Source organism: Podarcis vaucheri (assembly GCF_965113315.1).
Source record: "Podarcis vaucheri genome assembly, chromosome: 5".
Lineage (NCBI taxonomy): Eukaryota > Metazoa > Chordata > Lepidosauria > Squamata > Lacertidae > Podarcis > Podarcis vaucheri.
The window spans coordinates 39,638,558-39,650,767 of record NC_138763.1 but is presented as its reverse complement, the minus strand read 5'-3'; the positions used below and the strand labels follow the sequence as shown (position 1 = coordinate 39,650,767).

The 12,210-nt window shown below is 41.1% G+C and overlaps 1 protein-coding gene across 3 annotated transcripts in view; it reads right to left on the bottom strand.

Annotated features, from left to right (window-relative positions):
* Nucleotides 1-2,763: 2,763 nt before the first annotated feature.
* Nucleotides 2,764-12,210, bottom strand: part of DZIP1L (DAZ interacting zinc finger protein 1 like) — a 36,136-nt gene continuing 26,689 nt past the window's right edge. For 2 of the 3 annotated variants that reach the window (XM_082221775.1, XM_082221774.1), the window contains exons 11-16: nt 10,422-10,555; nt 9,107-9,299; nt 8,639-8,861; nt 7,653-7,855; nt 6,424-6,563; nt 2,764-4,852 (exon numbers count right to left, since the gene is read on the bottom strand). In XM_082221775.1, coding sequence (XP_082077901.1) covers nt 4,676-4,852; nt 6,424-6,563; nt 7,653-7,855; nt 8,639-8,861; nt 9,107-9,299; nt 10,422-10,555 — 1,070 coding nt within the window. In that variant the 3' untranslated portion in view covers nt 2,764-4,675. The remainder of the gene's footprint in view (nt 4,853-6,423; nt 6,564-7,652; nt 7,856-8,638; nt 8,862-9,106; nt 9,300-10,421; nt 10,556-12,210) is intronic. The other variant, XR_014219514.1, reaches the window with a different exon arrangement.

The following is a 12,210-nucleotide window of genomic DNA, read 5'->3' as shown; positions in this document are numbered from 1 at the left end:
AATAATAATAATAATAATAATAATAATAATAATAAATTTTATTTATATCCCGCCCTCCCCAGCCGAAGCTGGGCTCAGGGCGGTTAACAACAATCAAAATAGTCCAACATTCTAAAACATTCATTATAAAATTAATTAAATCAAATTAAAATCAAATTAATGGCAACCATCAAGCAAAATTTTGTGCAGATTGCCAGAGGAGGGGGTCAGGCTGCGCCCTGACAAAAGGCCTGGTGGAACAGCTCTGTCTTGCAGGCCCTGTGGAAGGATGACAGGTCCTGCAGGGCCCTAGTCTCTTGTGACAGAGTGTTCCACTCTGTTAGACCGATTCTGACTGTGTATGACAATGGCATGCTTGAGTACTGTTGCTGTGAGTATTGCTCCCCCTCCTTTTTGTAAAAAATGAGGTGCCAGCACTCATACTTGATTAAGTGCCATGGATGCCAGCACAAAATGGCTGCCATGGACAGCAAAATAACAATAACAATAGCAATAATAATAATGTGAGGTGGCAGTATTCTGCACCACTGAGTACCACTACAAAAAGCACTGTTTGTAAGTAAATGTAAATGGGTGTGTATATATGGAAAGGGAAGTTTGGGAGATAGTGAAGGGAAAATGGACCCATGAGGCAATACACATAAATAAGGTATCTGTGTGCTGTATTTGGGTACAGATTTTTACATTAGGAACATAGGATGCTGCCGTATACTGAGCCAGACCATTTGTCCATCTGGTTCATTGTTGTTCACACTGATGGGCAGCAGATGCCAGGGACTGAACCTGAAACCTTCTTCATAGAAAGCACTGAACAATGTGGTCTATACCACTGAACAATGTGGTCCTTCCTTCCAGATTATTTTCTATTGCTTACCGTGTAGCACCTCCTCCATTGCCTCATCCACAGCTTCTCTTCAAGCCATATGTATCTTATTAACATGCTCCTCTTATTAACTGTGGGTCTTTCTGTTCACTGAAATAGCTATAAGCTCACACACATCCCTGGTGCGAAAGTTCTGCTAGAATGATATTGGAAATGGCCAAATACTTGTTACAGTTTCCTCCTGCATATATAAACTACACAGCCACATGGGCACATTGGACATGTTATATTACATTTTCTGTTGCACATCAAAATAGTTAAAAAGCACCACCATGTGGCTAAAGTTGAAAATGATGCCTTGTTTTTAATCCTGATAATATGTGGCAGTGTCACGAAGCCACCTTAGAAATACATATAGTGTAATACTATATAAAACTGTATAAAAGCCAGTCAGTTTGCATAGATGGATGGTATAAAATAGATCCAATGTTCTATATGGTGGGGTTTTTAGTATTCCTGTAAAGCTTTGTCACAGTTTTGATCTAAAGATGCTACAAATCAGGGATGTGGAACTTCAGGTTTGAAGAAGTGTGATAATGCCTATTCCATGTCTTGGAGGGAGGATTGAAATGGCTGTGTGGGATGGGTGTCGAAACCTAACCTACTGTATAGTGGTTTTTTATATTTGTTTCATTTGTTCACTTTTATTTATTTTATTTTTATTTACTTCATAAAATTTATAGAACGCTTGATTGTAAAAATACACGTACACAATCTGGCTCCACCCACCTCTGACCTGTGGCCCCTGTAAAGTTCTACAGAAGGGGATGTGGCCCTCAGCTTGTTGTTGTTTTAAAAAAGCTTCCAATGCCCAGCCATAAATGTGATTTTCAACTTTTAAAAAATGATCCTGTGCACAATCCTGACTGCCTCATAAAGGGATCTACTGGACTGCATAGTCTGAAGTGGACTATTGATCTGATCCAGATCATGATATGCCTAGATCAAGTCAGGCGAGTCCACTTTTGACTCTGAACAGGGCGACTCTTCCTCCATTCTAGAGCAGACCAGTTAAAATGAACAGACTTCGATTTCTTTGGGAGTACTTTGAGTATGACTTAGTTGGGTATCTCTCACAGTTGCACTTTCTTCTAGATAATATTAATTAATATACTATTTGTAATAGTGCTCCATATTCTGATATGATTCCGTATAGAATGGTAATTAAACATGACCTTGGGCTTGATCAGATTCACATTTAATTCATCTTAGTCTTTTCCATGCCACATCCATAATTAACTGTGTTTTTGGCACAGTACTCTTTCTGCAGTTGTGGCTGTGCTCACTGTACACCAGAAGGAAGAAAGAGTTTAAAACCTACGTGCATGCTTCCCCTGCCCATAGATTTAGCATCATACTAAAGAGGGCAAACCTTCTTGCAGTAACTAAACCTTCAGAAGGAGTGTATAATTGCCGAGGTTTCTCTGTTGTAGGTGATCAGTTATGAGACACACACCTTCTGCATATTTTCCAGTTCTTTGTTTAACCATTTGTTGAAAAATTCAAAATAGAGGTGAGCCTTTGTTTTACAAGAAATACTTGTATACTTTTCATTGCTCACATACACATTCATTCAGGGACTGACCTTCCTCTTTGCGTGGATTTGCAAAGATTTGGAATGTTTTTAAACAGCATTGTACATACATTCTGTAATACAGAAGAAAATAAATAAATATATTCATCCAGAGACTATTTCACCATGAAAACTGTAGAGATCATACCTTACTTTAGGATGCGTTCAGAATAAGAACATACCATACATGCAGTTGACTTCTGATTTTTCTTTAACTTTGCCATTTCCCTCTACTAAAAAATATTTCAAATTCAAATATTAAGCACACAAACATGCAACCAGAGTTTACATAACAAACACACAAATGTTGCATGAGAAACTTTTATTTCTGGAGATGCCCCTCCTTTTCTAAAATGAGAAAACCCAACCCTTAACATCCGAACTTATGAACATTCATATCTGTACTTCGAAGCTAAACATTTGTTGTTTAGGAGTCACTCACAAATCATGATTATTGTGCTGTTATACTTGTGCAAATATTATAGTTATACATACAGGCGATTCATTCATTCATGTAGAGTCAAATCACTTTGAGTGCTATGGCTGGTGGGACTGCCAAAGTATTTTTTCCACGGATGCCCACCTCCTTTCCACCCCTCCCTTTCTTTCTTTTTCTTTTAAATTGACAAATGCATAAAGCTGAATGTGCACAAGTTAAATGTACAGTATGTAAGTTGCAAGCTACCTCTATCTTAATGGTAAATTACTTTTACATTTTTAAAAAGTGTGGGGTCAGATGGATCCCACATACGATTTCTGTAGGTTTTGTACTTTACATTGAGGATTATTGCCAACCGCGATCATTTTTATGTAACTGCATTGTCTTACTGGAAAAAGGAAGATCTCAATAAATACTATCTTCAAGCTTGCAAATGTCGTCATGATGCTTAATAACTTTTGCCAGGTATTTTACACATCTGCCTTCTTGAGATACACACAGGGTGGTAACTTGCAAAGACAGCACATATGGTCACATATATCCTGAGAAATCTGGGAATGAGCAGATGGGACTTCTATAAAGCAAATGCTTCAAAATTATTTTTTTAATGAAAGGGTTTTTTAATATAAAAAGAAAGGGCAGAAGGGGATATGGACCCCTTATGATGACCCCTTATGATCACCCCCAGTTTTGCTCTTGTGTAATTTCTTTTGGGGCAGGTTCATAGCATGCCTCATTTTTACCTACTCCACTTGTTCTCCTGAATACTCTTTTTTATATATATATATAAAAATCATAAATCTACTCTCGTAACAAGTGCCATTTGCAGCATCTCAAAAAACAAAGCAAAAAACGTATGTTTCTTGAGTTGTGGTGCCATCAAGTGGTCAGCTCTATCCAGCAACTTTTTATTTAACGGTGTTTCTAGAACTCAACTATGTTAACTATGAGCCACACCAGATGAGGTACCTCACATCTCTTTAAATTCATATTAAAAACAGCTATTGGGAAAGGAGGGCAAATGAGATGGGAGGTGCCTTTACTCTTTCTCCAACATTGTCATCCCAATCTAAATTGCCATCCATAACTGTTATTTTCCTGTGCGGGGGGGGGGGGACATGTCTTTCCATTGGATCATGTTATCTCCGACAACTAGTCTAATCGGAACAAGTTTCTATAGAAAAATACCCCAAATAGAAAAATAGTCTTTAAAATTATGAAAGCGTTTTTAGTGTGAAAAGCATTCAATATAGATTTTAAAAAAAACTTATTTACACTCATATATTTTGTGCAAAAACACATGGGGTAAAGAGCAAGGAGAAATGTTGCTATGCATTTAGTGGACGTGTGGCCCTGGATGCCTTAGGTCTAGCTATACTTGAAGCGATAATGAAGCTCCTGTGCTGGGGTTATTGCACTTTAGAGACTACAGCTGGGGGCTCATATGACTGAATAGGAAAAAAGAGCAGGGAGCTTCCTCTTGTTGGTTCAGCTTCAAGTGGAGATGTGCTTCCTTCATCAGAAGGTGAACTTCACTGCTACCTGAGACTTCCAGTGAAAGAGTACTTTATCTCTCTCTCTCTCTCTTTTTTTTTACTAAGGAGGAAAACATTCAAGCAAAACAACTTCACACTTGAGTCCAAAGATATGATCCTGAGCATGGTAGTTATTCACATTCTCTCTCTCTGAAAGTTCAGAATCTTTTTCGTTGGCTTGCCCCAGGAACTGTTCCATCTCAAATGGAGCCTGTTGTCTCACACAGCTCAGCTCAATGCAAAGATTACCAGGCGCCAGCCCTTGTGCTGCCAGAACCCCAGAGGCTGGTGCCCCGAGAATCAGCTGAGTCCCCGCTGCTCCTTGTGGCTGGTGGCTTCTTCAGCTTGCTGTTGGTCTCCAGGTGTGGGGTGACTTCCTCTAAGGAAGAAATCTCCAAGTCACTGTCCTCCTCCTCAACGAACTGCAGCAAGGGAGAAGAGAAAACAGATAGGAGAGCAGGCAGCAGATGGCAAAGACCAGCCACACTCTCTTATTTTTGCAATGGCTCACATCCTCCTCCTTCAAAATCACCCTAAATCAGTGAAGAAGAAGATACTTCTCGGGGAATGCACACCGCACCTGGCCAAAGCAGGGCTCAGGGTGGCTAACACCAATAAATTCACAGTAAACAACATAATGGGGAAAAAAAACCCAATTTAAAATACTGGTTAAAATGCAATTTAAAGTGCAGCCTCATTTTAAAAGTAGCCTATAAATCAAGACCATAAGGGGAGGGAAACATAAGGGTCAGACTGAGTCCAAACCAAAGGCCAGGCAGAATACCTCTGCCTTGCAGGCCCTGCAGAAAGATGTCAAGTCGAGGGCCCTAGTCTCTTGTGACAGAGTGTTCCACCAAGTTGGGGCCAGTTCTGAAAAGGCCCTGGCCCTAAGTTGAGACCAATCTAGCCACCTTGCGACCTGGGACCTCCAAAATGTTGTCATTTGTGGACCTTAAGGTCCTCTGCAGGGCATACCAGGAGAGGCGGTCCTGTAGGTACATGGGTCCTAGGCCATGTAGTGGTTCCAGTGCTGGGAGACCAGGATTCAAGTCTCTGCTTGGCCATGACACTCCCTGGGTGGCCTAGGGCCAATCACAGTCTCTCAGCCTAACCTATTTCATGTACATCACCTTGAACTCATTGAAGGAAAGGTAGGATATAAATACAACAAATAAGTAAATAATTCTTAATTCAGAGCTGTAGATTCAAGTTTCCCATTCTATACCCAGTACCAGTTTTGCCACCTACTACCCATGAGTCAGTATACAACTGGTGGGTTTTCAAGTGGTTGGGTGCTTTGCACTGTCACAGTTAATGGGTGCTGCTCAAGAGCACCTCTTTCCATGTGTCTTGCGCAGGAGAACCACCTGATGGATCGCACCCTGTTAGTTGAATCCCTGACAGCTGCAATCCTAAACACGCTCATGAGCAAGACTCATAGAACACCGAGACATTTATGTTTGAGTAAATATGCATAGTATAATGTTATTGAGAAAGAACTGATGAATGAAAAGCAAAGGTAGCTGTGTTGGCCCAAAAGGAGGGGGAAATCTAAAATCCACAGTAGGACAATACAGAGGTACCTCGGGTTAAGTACTTAATTTGTTCCGGAGGTCTGTTCTTAACCTGAAACTGTTCTTAACCTGAAGCACCACTTTAGCTAATGGGGCCTCCCACTGCCGCCGTGCCGCAGAAGCTCGATTTCCGTTCTCATCCTGAAGCAAAGTTCTTAACCCGAGATACTATTTCTGGGTTAGCAGAGTCTGTAACCTGAAGCGTATGTAACCCAAGGTACCACTGTATTTTTATTAGGTCGTCAAGCATAAAATGATGTAAGGGTGAGCAAGCTTTCAAGCTCTCCAGATTTCTTCATCATGCTGAATTAATAGTCCGGAGCAAAAACTGGAATGATGTTTCTTATGGGTTAGAATTAGGCAGAGAAAGGGAGATACCACCTGTCTGATTTCCTAAACTAATGTGTATTGTATAGTACCTGGATTTTTTTAGTAGTTGGGCCAGGTTTAGGAGCTTCTTTGGTAGGGATGGGAAAGAGTTTAACTCCACCAGCAGGCTTTTTCCCAGATGCACTCAGTGTCCTCTCCAGATTTTTAGCCATTGACTGCACCACTGTTTCTACAAGAAGCAAAGAATTGTTGTTATTCATTAAACTTGCTAGTCATTCATTACTCAAGTTGTGCATTACTCAGAGGTCTCCAAGTGACTTGCAACACATCTAAAACATAAAGGGTGGTATTATACTAACAAGTTCCATCAGTGCAAGAATTTTCACTTGTGTAATGGGAGTATCCCCCTCTCCTCCCTTGCATGTGTCCTGCACCCTCCCCAAATCTATTCCAGGGGAAACCCTGATAACAGATTTAGTGGGTGCAAAGAAAGAGAAGGAGACGATGTTCTGATGAGCAAGCAAAACTCCCTGGGATGGTGGAATAGTTACCTTAGTGCTGTGCTGGATTCCACCCAAATATATTGCACCATTAACAAATTCAAACAAAAACCTACAATTCATATACATATTAAGAGTTAGGATCCGAGTCTAGACATCAGATTTAAAAAGCAAAGTTGTTCATAATAATAAATAGCTTCTTAGAAGGTTATGACTGACCTGAGAAATTGTATAATTCTAATGAAAGCTGTCAGAATGACAAAACTAAGAAATGAGCTGACGTGTGTCTGACTGGAGAGCTGGTCCAGGAAAACCTATGGCAATAAGTATCTAGCACACGAAGTCTTGCCACTGCATAACAAGAGCATTTGTGCACAGTGATAGCACAGCAGTTGTGCATCCTCTCAGGTCACAGATTGTTGGCATACAAATACTGCCCTTGAATGGGCTGCAGCACATAGAAAACGTTTTTTAAATGCTATGCCAGCCATGTGGAACAACTACATAGGTAAGAGCTTTCTAGCCTACCCTGTTGCATTATAACTAGAGAAGCCTGAAGAATTTGAGCCTCACAAATTCTTGTATGAAATGTCCTGATCTGCACTTATCAGATCAAACTGCATATCAAAACGACATAGCCAACACATTTTGCACTTCTTTCAATACTGCAACAAAATCCTGGTAGTTGAAAAGCACCAAATATGGATTTAAATGCACATTTTCTGAGAACATATGCATTTAAATAAGCATTAAAATACACAGTTCAATGCATATTAAGATGTGCATTAATATATATTAAAACATGCATGCACACACACCTGAACGAGTCTCTGCTGTTGTTGCAAGGACCCTTCCCATACTGCTTTTCCCCTCCGACAACTCTATGTCAGATGAATCCCAGTCACTCTCTTCATTCTGCGCTGCTCTGGGAGGGTCTGGTTCTGTCTTGCGGGGTGTAAACTTTGGAGATGTAAAGTTTGATTCCTCTTCAGACTCTTCTTCAGAGCTGAAAGGCGAAGTGCTGGAGAATGGAAACAGAGCAGAGTGGGAAACAGAAACAAAGGATGGAGGAGAATTTCATTTGGTGCATTTTTTAAGCATACTGATCTCATTCAGTACACTTCCAGGCTAATATATTTATCAGAATGTAATTCTGGACTTCTCCAAATTTTGGGATGCATTTCTCAGCTCAATGCACGCACGCACGGACACACACACACACAACCTCACCAAAATGTGTGTAAGAGTATGTATGTATTCTAGGATGAAATAAGGTTAGAAAAGCACACATTGAGGAAAAATGTATATTTTGTGATAAAAATACATACTGATGTACATATTTATACATGAATTTAAAATATGAATTTATTTATTTTTAAAAAAACATCTACACTACAGATTAATGCAGAATCGAGACAGGACAGGACAGATCTATGAACAAACACATGTGAAACTGACATGGGTAAGAAATGAAAATCCCCAACTCTGCCTACAGAGTTTTGGAGCAACATCCAACTGAGACACTTTTGAGAGATTCCCAGGGTATTTTGCAAATCTTAGCCAATTAACAAAGTCTGCTGGAAATAGCTGTTTTAGGACGAGTAACACTCTCCCACACAAAATTAAGATTAAAAGTTAAGCCGCACTTTTCTTCATGAAATTAAAAGCTTGAAAAAATGTTTGTAAAATGCCTAAAACATAATCACAACAGTTCAAATCACATCATCAGTTTTCATACACAGTAACCAAGACAATTCAGCATAAAAACAGGGAAATGGAAGTTTAACCCAGAACTATAACCCACCTGGGATGATGGGCAGCAGAGTATTGAAGAGATGGTGTGCTGCTCCTCACTTGCTTTGGAGAAGGCATCCTGGGGGTCTCCACTGAACTGGCCTTGGAGTTCACTTTGCTCCGAGGGGCTGGTTTGGGCATCTCTGAGGCATAAGGCTTGAATTCAACTTGTTGCATTCTGGGCTTAGAAGACACAACCTGAATTGGAGACTGTGGGCTCCTTTGGCTTTTACCTGAAAGAGATGATTGGAAACATCTGGAGGAAAACAAATTGACCAGTATCTGATCCAGGTAAATAATACACACACCCCAAATAAAATAAAAGCAATGCGCTGAAAATCACTATCCTAAATTAAGAATATCATAGGGAAACTTTAAGTAACGTTGCCTTCCAGATGTTTGGACTATGATTTTGGGCTGATAGGAGTTGTAGTCTGGAGGGCTTCAGGTTGACAAAGGCTGTCACAAAGCCTCTTACCTGAGGTTTCCGAGAGTGGCAGCGAGAGATCACTTTCATCCCTCTGACCCCTTCTGACTTTCCTTTTCACTTCTTGCTCAATTTTGTCTCTTAAGGCGAGGAGCTGTGGAAATTTTTTGGCCTTCTGCTGTTGTTGGGTTTTTATCACGTCTCTCAAATGTTTATAGGTTTGAGCAGGGATACCTTTTGAACCCTGAAAGAAAAACAATTATGAATAAGGCAGATTGCATCACTGCGTAATTCTGTTCTTGGGTGGTAGACGACAGCCCTTTTCATTCATAACTGATACATAGAACAAATACGTTTTGAGGGAGGGGTGGAGAGCCCTCCAGGTGTTGTTGGACTCTAAATCCCATCAGCACTGCCAGGCAACCTGGCCAGCAGTTGGGATTAATGGGAGTTAGAGTTCAACAACATCTGCAGGATCACAGATTTTCCATCTTTAGTTTACCAGCTATCGGGTAGGGATGGAGGAGAAATTCCATTAAGTTTGCACTCTATCAAATTCACACCTTACAAAGTCAAGTGAGAAACATCTTTGAAAACTGCGCTTTTCTGAATTGAAGTGTAGTTGCTCCAGCCAATGTTTACAAAAATGCATGTATTAGGTTAAAGGGTGCATTAAAATGACTATATCAGTGAAAATAATGCACTATATTAGGATAAATTGCTTGCAAAAATCTGTTCATTTGTCAAAACTACTTTAACATGTTTGCTTGGGAAAATGCATTCTAAAAAGCTGAAGTATCTTCATGAGAGTTTTTCTTCCTTCATTTTCGGTAGCCGCATTTCTAGAGCAATTTGTAAATTCTCATTTTTTCCAGTCTTAGAGAACTGAAACTCATAGATCCTTCTATCCCTATTGCCACATAAGCTTGCCAAGAGCTGCTAATAGAGAAACGGGCCGACCAGAGGACACAGAGGCCTAGACCTCCCTCAAACCTGGAGTGAGTCCTGACAGGCAAACACATTACGGTGCTGTCATAAAAATAACTGCAGGTGAACTGTGGGAAAGTATTTTTTGGACCCAAGATGGGAAATTTACAGAATTTCCATTAATAAGCTGATTATGAAAAGGAACACTTCCCCTGATATGGTCCCTTCTGCATGCCATTTTCCTCAGATGAAGATTCCTAGTGTTGATGAGCACCAGGGTGTCTATTTTCCTGACCAGGTATGAATGTCCACACATGCTGAGGCTGTGTTGGAGGAATTGCAATCCTCAGTTGGATATGGAAAAGGAATTCAACGTTGGGCAATTGACCACAAGGGGAAAAGCTCTCTGTATCTACTTTCCCTCTCTCATGGAACTTACCCGCTTCACTCCCATGCTCTCCAGTTTCTCTTCAAGGGTCTCTTCCAGTATCGGCCGGAACTGTTTCAGCAAGTTTGGATTCCTCCTCAGTGCTTCCAGAACCCTCTTCTTTCTGTCCAGAGTATCTTCCAGTTCTGTAGTGAAACCAATGGCAAGAACCAGAAAAAATCTTAAGAAATGGTGGCAAATCACCACCCCATCGGTCAGCTCTGGTCCCCAAGCAATCTTTCTTTGGGAAGGGGGACCAGTGGGCAGCATCACGGTGCTTTGCTGAATGGAGAGGAACTTCTCCACACACCTTGACAGAGAGGAAAACTATGTTCAGAGTGATCATCAGAACTGCTTATAGGATTCTGGCACCTTAGTATGCTTGTTGAATGGTTTTTCTTTAAATGTAAAGGTTCATCATTGTTCCACTCCATGTGTATGTCTTTAAGGGGCCGGAGCAAGGGCCAGAGCAAGATAACGAGACCCAGCTTTACAGCTGTGAAACATAGCAGGTGCTGCTGAGTTGTATTTGATTAAGGCGTGTCAGCATTTGGGTAGAGTATATAAGGAGCAGCACCTAGCTCTCCCATTACCCTGGGGGATGGGTTGGTGGTTGGGTCTGGTTTGGTTTGGTTTGTTAATGTATTTAGTGTAAATGGAGTTTTTGTTTTTCTTATTAAAACCTTTAAGTACTTTTTGAGTCCTTTCTTTTTAATGCATGATCTCCCCAGCAAGCTCTCTGCAGCGTTACCATACTGCAAAAAGCCAACATCTTTGGTTATGGGCCCAGCTGCTGAGTGGATGACTGCATATTTTTGGACTCTGAGAAAGGTTTGAAAACTCCTTCTCCTGTTAGCGTAGTTTTGTGGGTCTGGAAGAGTTCCAGAATGGTTGACCGGGTTCCTGAAGCTGAGAAGGCTCTGGTCTTCCCACAGCTAACAGATGAGAACTATAGTTTATGGTCTTTTCGGGTGGAGGCACTTTTGACCTCTAGAGAAGTATGGACCTATGTAACTGATGACCCTCCTGACCCTGTAACTAATGCTTGGTCGAAAGGAGATGCAAAAGCCAGGGCGATAATTAATTTGGCAGTCAGCGACCAGCAAGTAGTCTATATAAGAAATAAGAAAACTGCCAAAGAAATGTGGGACAGTCTTGCAGCAGTGCATGTTAGAAAAGAGTCAGCGTCTGCATTGACGTTTTTCAAGCAGTTGTACCAGTTGCAGCCTGGTGGTGATTTGGCAGCACACTTGAGACGTCTGGAGGCAATACGCGGCGAATTAATTCGAAGGGACATGGAGATACCTGATATTCAGTATGTTTTTATCATCCTTTGTTCCCTTAATGAGGACTTTGATGGTATAGCTAGCCAGATATCTGCCGTTCCACCAGCACAATTAACTGTGGAAGGGGTAACGGCAAGATTAATGGGCGAGTTGGATAGAAGGGAGGCTTGTGCCATAAGCACTCCTGTTTCCAGAAAGAATGAGGAACGCCATATGCAAACCTGTGGTGATACAACTGCATTTAAAGCTGCAAAGCGTTGTTGGTTCTGCAATAAGCAAGGACATTTTGCAAGGGACTGCAGATCCAAAGGAAAGCAAAGTACTCCCAAGTCTGTTTCTTTTCGTCAATCACGGTCGTCAGCCCAGCAGCCGACATCGTACCGTAAAGACAGAAACGAGCCGCGAGCTTTTCACGCTCGGACTAAAGATCGTAAAAGACCTAAAGGTGCCAAGTGGAAGTCTTTTGTTATCGACTCAGGTGCATCTCAGCACGTCTGCAATGATTGAAGCTTGTT